The sequence below is a fragment of the Triturus cristatus genome, chromosome 5_1 (assembly GCF_964204655.1).
Source record: "Triturus cristatus chromosome 5_1, aTriCri1.1, whole genome shotgun sequence".
In the NCBI taxonomy this organism is placed as follows: domain Eukaryota; kingdom Metazoa; phylum Chordata; class Amphibia; order Caudata; family Salamandridae; genus Triturus; species Triturus cristatus.
The window spans coordinates 769937369-769952644 of record NC_140587.1 but is presented as its reverse complement, the minus strand read 5'-3'; the positions used below and the strand labels follow the sequence as shown (position 1 = coordinate 769952644).

The 15276-nt window shown below is 42.7% G+C and overlaps 1 protein-coding gene across 1 annotated transcript in view; it reads left to right on the top strand.

The window, feature by feature from the left end:
• Window positions 1-15276, top strand: part of LAMA3 (laminin subunit alpha 3) — an 881606-nt gene that overhangs the window by 471450 nt on the left and 394880 nt on the right. Inside the window, exon 29 of the mRNA XM_085605753.1 lies at window positions 13266-13419. Coding sequence (XP_085461879.1) covers window positions 13266-13419 — 154 coding nt within the window. The remainder of the gene's footprint in view (window positions 1-13265; window positions 13420-15276) is intronic.

Genomic DNA, 15276 nt, shown 5'->3' with positions numbered 1-15276 from the left:
AATCTTTAGTATATTGTCAATTAGACTTATAGGGCGGTAGATGCCTGGATCTTGTCTAGCTCCTTTTTGGAAATGGGTATGATTTCTGCCCCTTTCCATGAGTTGGGTATAGAGGCATCTGCTGCTATCGTACTGGACACAAATTAATATAGGGGCCCCAGATAAGTGGTTGAGAACAAAAGATGTCAGCAGTAATTCTTTCAAGACCAGGGGCTTTTCCCACTTTCTGCGCATAAAGCACACTAAGGGTTTCTTCTAATATAAAGTCCACTGGCTCGCTTCTTATTCCCAAGGTATAAGAGAAGGTTTTAGTGCTGCTAACCTCAAATTCTGGCTAAGCATAAAGAGCTGAGAAATGCTTTATCCATTACCCCGCAGATAGATGACATTTGGGGCGGGCATGGTCCCTACTACCCTTATGGTTCACCAAGTGACAGAACAATTTAACGTCCTTTCCCCTCGCTGTTTCTAGCAAGTCCTCCCACATCTTGACTTCCGATTTGGATTTGCTAATTTTAATTACATTGGCAAAATTCCTTCTAGAGTCACTGATGTCTGATCTTATATTGCTTTTCAGTGATTTCATCAAGTTTATTTTTACTGCTCCACAGTGGTGGTCAAACAAATTGTGTGCTTTCACAAAAACAGGGTTCAGTTTAGCAAATAAATCTTTATGAACATCCATAATCTCAGAAGATGTATAATCCTGGTCTTTGAGTGCTGACAATGCTTCCCTGACTATTTCATATATCTCTTTCTGTATGTACTCTGTCCCTGAGATGTCCACCCATTTCATTTTGTGCCTATTATTAACCGAAACTGTTAACTTGGATAATGGTACCTCAGGACAGGATGAATCCTTTATTTGAGACCACTTCAGTTTTAAAAAGAGAGGTAAAAGTTCAATTTCCTGCCGGTCAGGACCTCCATATTGACCAACTCGTGCCAGACCCTAACATCTAATAGTATATAGTCAATATTGCTTTTGTGGTCCCCCCCCCCTTAAAAGTCGGTTTAACTCTGGAATCTGAAGTAGAGCGGCCATTGCACACTCTTAATCCATATGAAGCAGTTATGCCTGCTATCTGTAAAGCTGTCAAGGACATCCTAAGATTTATCCTACAATTGAAATACGCTAACATTCACCATGTACCCTGGTCAGCTCTAATAAAGGGGGATAGGGTTCAAAAGAGTATTGAGATTGGCTGCAATGACAAGATAGTGGCCCATACCTTGGAGTTCTATCAGTGTGTTTAAAGAATTCAGGATTTGGGAGGGTTTGCTAAAAGGACAAGACCTATTATAAACATTAACCAGAAAATACGGGGGTCCCTGATTTAGGTATCAATTTAAGAACAAGAAAGTCTAGGGAGCCGGTATCAATAACTTTGATTGCACAATCAAGAGATATTTTGATCCATAAGGTAAGACCTCCGAAAGGCCTTCCTGCTTGTGAAGCCATGGCTTCAATACTGGATGTAGAAAACCCCTACCTATAAACCTTGTGTAACGTCCAAGTTTCTTGAAAGAGAAATTTGTCAATTAAATCGCCCCACTCTGCATCAATCAACTTTGTTTTAATTCCAGCTTTATTCCCGCTTACCAGCTGTATATTAGTTGCCAATGCCGGTTTGCGGTCCGACTGACCACCATCTTAATTAGGCCCTTAGTGCAGATTTTTGTAGGTGGTGCCATATACTGTGGTTTAAGTGGTAGTAACAACCTTGTATGGCTGTGTTGGGGTATACATTTAGGATAGAACGAATCATAGCTTGTTCAAGGTATATAATTGTTTATTGGTGGTAATAGTTGTTTGTTTGTTGTTTTACATTGGTTAGGAGTTCCATGTAAGTACTACCTTGCTTATTAGGAAGTAAACCATATATAAAAGGGATATTGGTGTTCTGAAATTCACCATGTATGGTGTATATTTGATTGAATGGTTTGGGAAACATTTTGAAGGTCCCATCCATCATCCAGTTTGGCATTGGGATAGTTTTAGTATGTTAATTGCAGTGGAGAAGATTAGGATTCGTTTTTCATTATTTTTCTTGTTATGTAGGAGGAAGGGTTCCACTTTATGTGTTATTGTTAGATGTGTTTGTATATCTATGTCCCGATATTTGCTAGAAGCAGGTGGGGTGTCGCTGGTGACCTTTTTAGAGTGTGTTATTAGGTGTTTTAAGGTGTGGATCGATGGTAGTTGGCCTGTTATATGTTCAGGGACTTTGGGCAGTATATTTTTTACGATTTGTGTTGTGGGTTGTTGAGAATGAGTGCTTGCTTCTCTTATGTCTTGTAAAACTTCTCTCACTTCCATCTCTGTGACATTGGGTGGAAGGGTGGTTATGCTCTCTTACGTTAATTACAACATTTTCTTTAGTAGTTGACCCCCCCATAACATGCATTGGAATAATGTTTAGTACATTTCCAGTTCATCTTTTCTGTAGATGCACATATGACTTAATAACTGTTTTCTTTTTTTGTGAAGTGATAAATGTGGCGCCCTCTGTCATTATATATCAGTAACTACTGTAATAATATAAATATAAAATATAGTTACATTATGCATGCTATTTATTAATATATATTTAAAGATGTATTTACTATTTATTTAATTTACTTACGTGTATGTCTTTTAGAAAAGTTTTGAATGGCTTCGCAATGTTTTCTTTCAGCTAGATTGAACGCGAACAAGATGTTTATTTTTGTTGAAAGAGAAAAAAAATTATATTAATGACATATGGTATATTTTTTATGTTTGACGCGGTTTAGGATTTTTTGCAGTGCTGTTGGGGTGTGTTTCAAATTATTATTTATACTTTATTTTGTAATTTCGATGTGTTGTTTTAGATGGGATTTTGTAGAAGCTTGGTGGTCTGGAACGTTTTCTTCTTTAATTTAGCTATTCTGTGTAAAACGATAAAAGTTAAACAGTGTGTTAGCATTTCTAAGTTAATTAATCATTTTTTACTTTAGCTTTATTTGACTTTTTAGTTTAAATATAATTGTTACTTACTTGGATATGCTGTGGTAGAGTTGTATATTTTGCAGTGTTCTGTTTTGTAGCGAAAAACCGGCAGAGTTTCCTTCTCTTCAAATGTTTGTTGTTTTTTTCGAGGTCTCATTAGGTTTAATTAGTGTGCCTTTTATAATGTTAGTTTAATTGTTTAAGCTATTTGATTGGGTAAGGTTGTTTATAGTTTGATTTTATTGATTGCTTTACTAAAATTCTAATATTTTTTGTCAGGTATTTCCTTATCTGGTAAATGCTTATTTATGTGTTGGTAGATATATATATCATATATAATTTTATTTATTCATTTAACCCCTTGCATGCATCGGACTCCCTAGTGGATCCCTGCAAGGATCCACCCACCAGGCACCAAGGAGCGGGGAGCGGCCCCTTGGACAAGGACCTTTGCTCCCACCATCATTCGGGCAATATTCGCACACTAGGCACCAGGGATTTATTTCATTTATGAATATAGGGGTGGGGGCTGCCCAAAATGGCCATGCCAATGACTCCACCGCCCCACAAAAATGCCACAGTCTTTCTGTCCCCTCAGGAGGCAGGTGTGGACAATAGCCCCTGATCTGCCCCCTGGGGGGGGGGGGGGGGGGGCAGAATGCCCACTAGGCACCAGGGATTATGTTGTTTTTTATACGTATGTCAATGCCCCCCACTTACCACAAAACAATAACCACAGTTTTTCTGCTCCCCCCCCCAGGGAGGCAGATGGGGGCAATAGCGCTTAATCTGCCCCCTTCCCGGGGGGGCAGAACGCCCATTAGGTGCTAGGGATTTTGTTTTTTGTTTATACATAGGGGTGGGGGCTGCCCAGAATGGGCATGCCTATGCCCCCACCCCCCCAACCACAAATGGGACAGTCTTTCTGTCCCCGCAGGGGGTAGATGGGGGTTATTATTCCCCCCAGGGAGGTATGGCTTGTGTGTATCCCATAACGTTAACTTACCCAGAATCCCCTGCAAGCTCCAATTTAGCTAAAAGAATCTAAATATTTTCCTCACATTTCTGTCTGGGATCACCACGCCGGCATAAATTTCCTATCACCCAGAATTCCCCCTGGTCTCCCAAGTAAAGTGATACCTTACTTGTGTGGGTGGGCCATGGGCCTGCGACTGTGAAGGGCCAAAAACATAGGGATCGAGGGGATAGCAGAGCAAGCTCTATGTGCTATATATTTGTTTCATATGCGTTTTTAAGCAGACTCTGCATTAGACATCCACACAAGTGAGGTATCATTGTTATCGGGAGACCAAGGGGAATGCTGGGTGGTAACACTTTTGTGTCAGTGCAGTGATCCCAGGCAGAAATGTAAGGAAAATATGATTTTTAAAAGCTAAATTTGAGATTTGCAGGGGATTCTGAATATGACAACGTTGGGAGATCCATGCAAGTCACACCTCCCTGACCATCCCCCTCCCCCCCTTCCCCAGGTGATCAGTTTTCAGAAATCTCTGGTTTTGGTAGGTTTCCCTAGATGGCCACCAAGCCCAGGACCAAAAGTGTAGGTGACTCCCTCGCAAAACCAAGTTTTTTGTGATCGATAATTTTGAGGTCTCCACATTACATTTTGGGTCATGTTCTGTTGCGGGTATTAGGGCTAACCACACAAGTGAGGTACCATTTTTTTGGGGAGACTTGGAGGAAGTCTGGATGGTCGAAGTTTGTGGATCCCTGCAGATTCCAGAACTTTCCATCACAGAAATGTGAGGAAACTGTGTTCCTTACTACAAAGTTTGAGGTTTGCAAGGGATTCTGGGTAACAGAACCTGGTGAGAGTCACACATGTCACCCCATCCTGGATGTCCATGGGGGTCTAGTTTTAAAAAATGTACAGGCTTGCTAGGTTTCCCTAGCTCCCGGCTGAACTAGGGCCCAAAATCTACAGCTAGGCACATTGCGAAAATAGGTTCAGTTTTCAGTGAAAAAATGCAATGTGTCCATGTTTTGGGCCGTTTTCTGTCACGGGTACTAGGCCTACCCACACAAGTGAGGTACAATTTCTATCAGGAGATTTGGGGGAATGCTGGGTGAGTGGAAGTTTGTGGCTCCCTTTTAAATTCCAGAACTTTCTATAACAGAAATGTGAGGAAAATTTGTTTTTTTCTACAAAGTTTGAGGTTTGCAAAAAATTCTGGGTAACTGAACCTAGTGAGAGCCACACAAGTCACCACATTCTGCATTACCCTGGGTGTCTAGTCTTCTAACATGTATAGATTTGCTAGGTTTCCAAAATCCACAGCTAGGCACATTCCATAAAAAGGGTCCGTTTTCACTGGAAAAATGTGATGTGTCCACATTGCGTTTTGGGCCGTTTCCTGTCGCAGGCACTAGGTCTACCCACACAAGTGAGGTAACATTTTTATCGGACGTTTTAGGGGAACACAGAATATTAGAACAAGTGTGAATACAAATTGACTTTCTGTGCCTTTCTGCCTTCCAAATGTAAGACAATGTGTAAAAAAGAATTCATTTTGAAAAATGGCCTCTAATTCACATGCTTGTATGGGTACCCACAATTTTGGAGATGTACAAATAACCACTGCTTCTAAATTCTATATTTTGTCCCCATTTCAGAAATATATAGGTTTCCTAGATACCTATTTTTTATTCTTTATATTTTACCAAATGAATTGCTATATACCCGGTACACAATGAAAAAACCTTACAAGATGCAACTCATTTATTGGCTCAGGGTACCTCTGGTTCTTGGTGAACCTGCAAGTCCTAAATATCCCTGCAACCAAAAGGGTCAAGCAAATGTAACGGTACATTGCTTTCAAATATCTGCCATACTTAAAAGAAGTTACAGGTGAAAACATTGGCACAAATGGCTGTTTTTTTTAACTCAATTTCAATATGTTTTTTATTTCAACTGTTAGTTTCTGTAGGACAACGTTGTAGGATTTACACAAATGTCCCTTTGGTGAATTCAGTAGTTTAACAACTTTTCGAAAATGTATAGTTTTTCAGGATCCATTATTGCTTTTACACCCATATTTAGGTCTCGGCTAGCGAAGGCTGCGCTTGCGCAGTCTCGCTCGCGAGAGATAATGACTTGGAGAAGAGGGGCTTGAACCCGCCCCTCTTCTCCCCTGTTCTCCATTGGCTGGCCTCTTGAATACTGGCCAGCCATTGGAGAAGAGGTCCGTCACTCCGAACAGGCCCCGTCCTTTTCGGATTCGGGGGCCTGTTTTTTTCAACTTTTCTAATTATCTCCTCCAGCCAATGGCAAGAGGAGAGAAAAGCAAAACACGCCCCCGAATCCGGAAACGCCGCTGCCTTTCTCCGAGGCATTTCTGCTTCGCCTCGGAGAAAGGCGGTGGTGTCTTCCGGTGCCCTCGGCTTGTTAAGATGTACATGCTTGTGCTTGCAGTTTGGCAACATTTCGTCCCATTGGAGTGGTTTGTCGGAAGTTTTTGTAACCACGCCTTTTTTATAACCTTCAACTTAACTTTTCGACTGGCTCAAAGAACAGAATACCCATTGTTAGGCAAGTGACTGAAGTCCAGGAGAAAATCGCTCCATCTCTCAGCAGCACTTAGTGAAAATGCATTCTTTCCGTCCCTCCTCTTGTATGAGATGAATAGTTAGATGTTTTTGCCTTTGGTTTGGGTCTTCTAAAGAAGCCGATGGAGGTAATTCGCATCCCTTTCTGCCAGGGTGATATTTTATCGGGGAGCCAGCCGTACCTTCCCTTTGTTCATCGCTTAACCTTGCGCTCACTGTCCGCATTTTATCTCTGGGTCTGTATGCTGGCTTAAACAAGATTGCGGCCATGCCCACGTGTTTATGCTGTTGTTGATGTTAAACCGCAGATATCGAACACTTAACAGATTAGCTGGTTTACTCCTTTCTTCCATCCACTGCGAGAGTAAAGTGCACAGAAGTTCCTTTTCATTTCATGTCAGAGTAAGGCCACATCACCTGTGTCGAGTCCTGGATTTGTGTGTGATAGCCTAGTGCATTCTGGGTGTTGTAGTCATGTGTTGCATCCATTGAACTAGGCTAACAAGCCTGAAATCACAGATGTATAGATGACACGATCAGGTCCGGGGACAGTGTCTTTAGTTACCAAGATTGAGGCGGCTGGCCACCCTTGGCACAGGCCGGTGGGCCACAGCCGTAACTGAGGCGGCCACGTGCAAACCATGAATAGGACGAGCTGCACAGGTGTTACTCATACTGAGCGACTGCAGGGTACAGACAGCCCACACACAGACAGAAGAACCTACCAGGCTCACCACTCTCATACTGAGGGTCCCCATACACACTGGGCACTGTGTGTGCCCTCTGTGATGACAGCACTCTGATTTTGCAGTATGTTTAATTGGAAGCGCTCTCCTGCTTGATTACCCCCAGTAGGGGGTGGGGAGTCCGTGGAATCTCCTGGGACTTTCACACGCCTCTGCATCTCCCCAGGCCCCTCCTTACCTCACCCACCCCCAATTTACATTGTGATGCAAACCCCGGCGAACAAAACCACCATTTACGAGCCCGAAACTTCCTAAACTCAAAGCTGGGCGTCCCCGCTGGTGTCCTCTTACAGCTCATGGAGGAGGGGGGTGACTGAACGGTCGAGTCACACTTTGTTCTAGTATAGCACACCGATTGCTATGTTGGCAGTCTCGTAGCGCTGCACATAAAGCTTCAGGAAGTTGCTGTTGCTCCCGCTGTCCCTGCTCTTTAGCTTCCTCCTGGGTCTCCCAGTTTCACCAAACGTATATGTGTGTCTCTAGCTCCTTGCTTTATTTGCAATTGTATATAGTGCGAACTCGACCCGAAAGTATTGGAGCACTTTAGGTGACTTTTTGTTACCTTACACATAGACATATTCATATATCAGGCATGGGGATTAAATGATTTGCTCAGATCAGGACGCTGAGATAGACTAGAACCTGCGACCGCAGTTCCAAAGACGACAGCCCTGGCCGTGACGCCAAACCCTCGCCTAGGGCCGCTCTGGAGCTGCAATGACGTCACACCTTGAACTCGTTGTCATTTTTAAGCGACTTCGCTTTGCCTCCTGGGATGCATATGTCAGTCCTGACTCGAAGTTACAATGGTAGACACAAAACTTTGAAAAAAGACCTTATCTGGGGCATCTCCCGAAACTACGGAAATTCCACCCCCGTTTCCCTCAGGAAACTCCCTTTGCTGATACCGTAACCGAAGCCTGGCTCCACAGTTTTAAAAATCTGATATATATATTTCTGAACAGTGTCCCTGGTTTCGCTTTAAAAAAAAAAGTAAAATAAAATGAAAAAAATGAAACAGACCTCGCATAATGTGATCTGGTGCTCGCTTAAAGCACTCCAATGCTCTTAGGACATGTTCAAGCTATATAAAACTGACAAAAGGGAAGGGCAAACCTACAAGTCCCAGAATGCAAAGTGCTGTGGGCATAAATGGGCGGGCAAGTTTAAAGTGCCACATATGACATGGGATTACTAAGGTGACGTGCCTAAAAAATGTGGTCTGTAATTTCTCAATAATTTGTACCCCCTCAGCCAGTGCCACCAACTGCTCCAGTCCCTGCCCCTTTTCTTCACCACCTCTGATGGGCTCTTGCAGATGAAAAGAGTCAAACATCCCACCACAAATTAACAGAACAAGCATTTACAATGCAATGGTCTCGGCATTGTTAAAGTTAGAGCTATTGGCATTGCTCATGACATTATTTTTGTTTTTGTTTTTAAAACATCTCTCTCTCTCACAAAAATAAGTCTTATTTTTGTGAGAGAGAGAGAGAGAGAGAGATGTTTTAAAAACAAAAACAAAAATAATGTCATGAGCAATGCCAATAGCTCTAACTTTAACAATGCCGAGACCATTGCATTGTAAATGCTTGTTAACACTAACTGGAAGGAGTTTTAAAGCACAAAAAATAGGAAAAATAGGCTTTGTCCCAGGAAAATGCCAAACTGTGTAGAAACTTTTAGTTTTCTGACAAAAGTCCGCCTGTTCCTGAAAGCTGGGAAGATTGTAATTTTAGTACCACAAACCCTTTGTTGATACCTTTTGCAGGGAAAAAAACTAGGCGCTTTCTTCTGCAGCACTATTTTCCCATTTTTCCCCAAGACATTGCTGGATTTTGGCTAATTTCTCAGTCCCCTTCATTGGAATCCACAAACCCTGGGTACCTTTCGAATCCTCAAGATGTTAGAAGAAAAGGACACAAATTTGACGTGGATACCTTATGCGGACAAAAAGTTACAGGGGCCTTAGCTCAAACTACCCCAAATAGCCCAAAAAAGGCTTAGCACAGGGGGGGAAGGCCTAGCAGCTAAGGGGTTATATTGGATTTATTTGTCTTGATATAATAACTTATATTGTTCATTTTATTTAAATGTTTATACTATGTAAATCTGTTTAAATATTATTAGTGTATACTTTATAGGTGTACTATTATTATAATACTTATGTTTTAGATTTGGATGATGTAAAATATTTTTATTTAATTATAGATTGTTATTATCATTTTAGGATATATTTATTGTTGTTTTGTTTGATTGATTAATTGGTTTTTGGTGTGCTTTACTTGTATTTACTAGTTGTGTTGACGATAATTTTGTAGTCCATATTGTTGTAATACATTTTATTGACATGGCAGATGATTATAAGTCACTATACTTGTGTTTCTTATCATTTTGTCCTCGATATATGTAAACGTTTTTGTTAGCAATATTTATGTGTACGATATAAGTGACTTTATAGGTATGTTTAGGGACTCAAAATTTTTGTCATCGATATTAAATTTTCAATAATTGGGGAACTTGATCTTTGTTGTTTCAATATTATGTCATTTATCCGGCTGACCACCTCTTCCAGAGTCGTTGGACTACAGCAGGGCGCAGAGGTGAGAGTAGGGGGTGACATAGCAATATTCTGGGATTGGATGTCAGAGAGCTGGTCTTTTTGAAGAGTCTCTTACCCATTCGAATATTCAGTGTTAGGAATTACTTGTTCAGGCTCGCATTATATAGTTATTGGACTGATCTGCACATCAGAAGAAATTTGAGGGAGACCCAGTTCAGTATGAACAGTCAGTACCTTTGGCTTCCTCTTAAAGTTGTCCACTACCTTTCCTCCTATTGGACCTCTAGATTTGCTGGGGGTTTTGCTAGGAGCACGAGTTTTTAATAGGCTTTCTACTTTTTCTATTAGAGAGTTAATATCTCTAGACACACTATTTGGAGCCATATGCTTCTGGTGTTTGGGGTGATTTAATTTGGCCTGGGTTCCCAAGGGACTGGTTTTTGCCTTTCTTTTCCCCATATTTTACAAGGTACGTGCGGTGCAATAGTCAGTAGTCATAAAACTAGCCCTAGCACCAGGTATACTGGTACAGTCAAGATGGATAGGTGGAAAGCTACAGTACCTTGGATCCTCAGTGATTCCTGGCTGCTATCAACCACTCGGGTCCCATGCAAAAAATCAAAGGGAATGGACTTGCCCTCCCTTATCCTGGCTTGGACAGGCCAGCCCTTGGCCCGGGCTTGAAGAGCTTGTGGTAGTGGCCCACCCCCTTCAGGGACCACTCATCAATAGCGCCACCCAGCGCAAGGCATGTTGGGGGATGGAGTCTCCTTTACTCAGAAAGATCGTGGGAAGCCAATAACCCCTTCTCCAATTTCTGGCACGACCCACAAGGCAAGATTGCAGCGAGGCAGAAGGGCTTGTGGTAGTGGCCCCACCCCCTTCAGGGACCACTCAGCAATAGTGCCTCATGGCGTAAAGCACGTTGGGGGGATGGAGTCCCCCTAACTCAGGAGGATCGTGGGAGACAATAACCCCTCTTCCAACTACTGGCAGGCCTTTACTTCCGAGAGCACTTGTTTACTTTTCTTTCTCTGACTTAAAAGTGAGAGAATGTATGTAACAATATTGCTGGAGACTGGGGGTTGGAAAGAGGTAAACATTTAAATGAACTGTGTAAGTATTTCAGAATATATCAGAATTAGGAACACAAATTAAGCACATTTTTTGTTATTTCTGAAGTGTGTTGAAAAAAACAAATACTTTAATATAAAAAAATAAATCATTACACTAGGTGAGGCAATTCCCACACATTTTTGTTTGTGCACTGTATAGTTTTATTAGTAAAACTGTATGTCTGTGTAAATGTAATAGTCATTTCAATTGAAAATGTGTTGTCTGTAATGGCAGTGCTCTACCATGCCATCCATACTCCGCTCTATGCCACTCCACTCTACTCTGCACTACTCCACACCACTGCACTCTGCTCAGCCCCACTCACTTTACACCATGCAACTGCACTCTGCACCACTCCACTCTACGACACTGCACTCTATGCCACTTCATGCTACACCTCTACTCTACCCTGTGCCACTCTACTCTATGCCAATGCACTCTTCGCCACTCTACTCTACACCACTGCACTCTGCTCAGCCCCACTCACTTTACACCATGCCACTGCACTCTGCACCACTCCACTCTACGACACTGCACTCTATGCCACTTCATGCTACGCCTCTACTCTACCCTGTGCCACTCTACTCTATGCCAATGCACTCTTCGCCACTCTACTCTACACCACTGCACTCTGCTCAGCCCCACTCACTTTACACCATGCCACTGCACTCTGTACCACTCCACTCTACGACACTGCACTCTATGCCACTTCATGCTACCCTCTACTCTACCCTGTGCCACTCTACTCTATGCCAATGCACTCTTCGCCACTCTACTCTACACCACTGCACGCCACACTACTCCAGTCTAGGCCACACCAATCTACTCTGCACAACCCTATTCTACGTCGCTTTACTCTACGCCACTCTGCAACACTGCACTCTACACCACTACACTCTATGCCAATACACTCTACGCCATTACACTCTATGCCACTCTACGCAACTGAACTCTACCATGCACCACTTCACTCTACGCCACTTCACTCTACTTTGAAACAATCTGCTCTATGCAACTGCAGTCTATACCACTCTACTTCACTCTAAGCCACTCCACTCTATGCCACTGCACTCTACGCCACTTTACTCTTAACCACTGCACCCTATGTCAATGCACTCTACACAACTGCACTCTGTCACTGCACTCTACTCTGCATCACTGTACTCTACTTCACTGCTCTCTACGCCACTGTACTACACTCTACACTACTGCACTCTGACAGGCTACTCTGCAACACTGGACTCTACAGCACACTACTCTGCACAACTCCACTCTACGCTACTCCGCTCTATGCCACTGCACTATACTATATTCTGCACCACTCTACGCTACTCTACTTTGCACCACTCTACTCTGCATCACTCTATGCCATTGCACTCTATGCCAGTTGACTCTATTCTGCACTCTGTCATTCGACTCTACTCTGCGCCACTGCCCTCTGCATCACTCAACTCTTCACCACTCCACTCTGCACCACTCTGCACCACTCTGCACCACACTACACCACTCTACTCTACATTACTGCACTCTATGCCACTGCAGTGTGCGCCACTCTACTCTGCACCACTCTACTCTGCGCCATTCCACTCTGTGCCACTGCACTCTACTATGTACCACACTAATCTATGTCCCTACATTCTATGACGCTACATTGTATGCTGCTGAATTCAGTGCCACTGCACTCTATGCCACCATACTCTGTGACACTCCACACCAATGCACTCTACACCAGTCCACTCTTCTCTATGCCACTCCAGTGTATGCCACTTTACACGACTCCACACTATGCCACTCCAACACACGACACTCTCTGCCACTCCACTCTACAACACTCTACTCCACTCTTCGCCATTCCACTCTACGACACTCCACGCAATTCTCCTCTACATCACTAACTTTTAGCAATGCTGAACAGCAGCTACGCTCGTGTACAACATGTTTAAAACACTTTGGCAAAGCCAATAGCTCTTGCATAGGCAAGACCTATTGGCTTTGCCAATGCTTGTTCTTCTTACTAGTATGTAATTATATAACTATTAATACATCAAGACACAGGTGCATGACTGTGATGTCATAAATCAAGGAGGCATCTTTTAAGCATGCATATTGCAAATAAAATGTTTTTGTTTACAATAAATTGTTATGATTTAAATGGCATTTCTGCAGCTTGTGAGTTTGGTTGTGTGGCACAGTCTGCTATTAATATGGCATTACAGCATAATTAATAGTTCAGGATGATTTTACAAAAAGTTAATAAATTAACAGCACTCAGTATCCTTGCATGTGTGTTTCTTTGTGTTAGCTGTTTGCTCTACCAGCACTTGCCAATGGACGTGTTTTCCTGTGTCTACGGCACCGAAGGACAGTATTATAAAAGCGATGGCCGGAGCCTAGACATAGAAGTCGGAAAACCTGCCCCAGTTCACCCGGCAATGGCAGCCATCAATGGCAGACAGGTACGTTTTGTTTATTTATGTATCTATGTTAGGTTTTCCAAAGACCTCTACGTGTTGCCTCTCAGTTGCTCCACAGTACGTTTTTCTCTGTTTCATTGTAGCTTTTACGGGATGACTGGTGTTTGGCTTTTTTGTTGCATTCGATATGAGCACGTTTTATGTTCTTGTGTGTGAGTTGCTGCTGACTGGCGAGGGTAGCCTCATAATTCCGATAACTCAAGGCCTGTTTCGAGCAGCTCTGTTTTTCAGTTTCTCCTGAGGTTTACATAGCTGCCCGGTATTCAGATTGTTTACGTATGACGTTTCCATGCTTTCAGTGCACCTATAAGTGGTATGCAACTGCCTAGTGTGTGACACTTAAAGTGGCACGTTCTCGAGAGTAAAACCAAGTAATGAAGTGCATGGGAACAGATAAAAATCAGAAATTACACCCTATTGAGGAAAAAGAAGCTATAAAAATATCTTGAAACTGCTACAAAATCTCGGAAATAGAAGGTTAACCATGGGGGGCATTTAGGGGTCGCCCAGGTTCAAACTGCGACCCATGGATTGCCCATTGTGACCCCTGGCACAGTCTTTGCAACCCCTTGCCTCAGGGGTGGCAAAACCAGTGTCCAGGACACTGGGACAGCTCCGCAATCAGTATTGTCTTCCCGTTTTTCATTAATAATGGTAATTAATAACACTCCATTATTCACTATTAGTTTAATAAAAAGTGGAGCACACTTAACACCTTTGGTGGCAGCTGTGGGAAGTAAAAATGGTTTTAAATGTATGTTGTGTGCATGTTTGCAGGCAAGAGTGTGTTTTAGTGAGAGAGCGTGCGTATGGGTGAGCACGTGTGCCTGTATGTGTCATCATATGTGCTAGTGAAAATGAGTGAGAGGAAAGTGACAGGCAGTAAGTGAGATTGTGTGAGATTGAGGCCCAATTCTTTGACGCAAGGCAGGGCTGCACCAAATGTACTGCGCTACCTTGCGTCAAAGAGAGAGAGAAAATGCTCAATATCTAATACAATATAGCAAATCTTTTCTCTCACAATGCACTAGTACTCTTTTGGCAGCCATGCACTAATGCACACACCCTTGGGCCATAGTGCAAGGGTGTGTGCATTCTCTGAAGAATAGGCTTTGTACTGAAAGGAGTCATTTCCAGAACAAAGCAATGCTTTAAGGCTTTTCCTACTTTGTATGAGCGATGTACAATGCAGCACATATGTAAAGGTGGAAATTTAAAGATTTCTCCTCGTTATGTCTGCCTTGCGGGGACGTAAGATTTCGGAGCAAATTCCTGTCTTCCAATGTTTGTAAATAAGGATTTGTGTTAAAACCCAATGGTGGTTGCATGAGAATACCAATGGAACCTCCCCTTGATACAAAATAACTCAGAGCAGCGCATGGCCTATTTGTGTTATTTTGGGACACTATCCAATGAAATCCTCAATTGTTGTGATGTTATGGTCATGTGACATATCTTCTTGGAAACAATCTGGGTTAGGGGTTATATATATAATGTCACTTTCTGTGATATCATCAAGGTCAAAGGGTGCATGATGTCACTTCCGTTACCCCAGGCATTTTGTTGGATCAATGCCCATGAGGTTAACTCTTGTTATATGACACTAAATCTCTGCATGCTTTGCACAGCTTATCTTCTACTGTGTGTAATACAATTTTAAATGAATACGCAGATTATCATGCTTTCAGTCGCAGACTGCGACCTCGTAGCACTATAATACTGAAGCGCCCGTGCAGGTAAGAGTGGTGGGGCAGTGGGGCTGGTTAAGGGTGTATTTCGACAGACGAAGAGAGAAAATGAATTAAGTATTTAATTTTCCCTCAATGCCGTCTGTCGAAA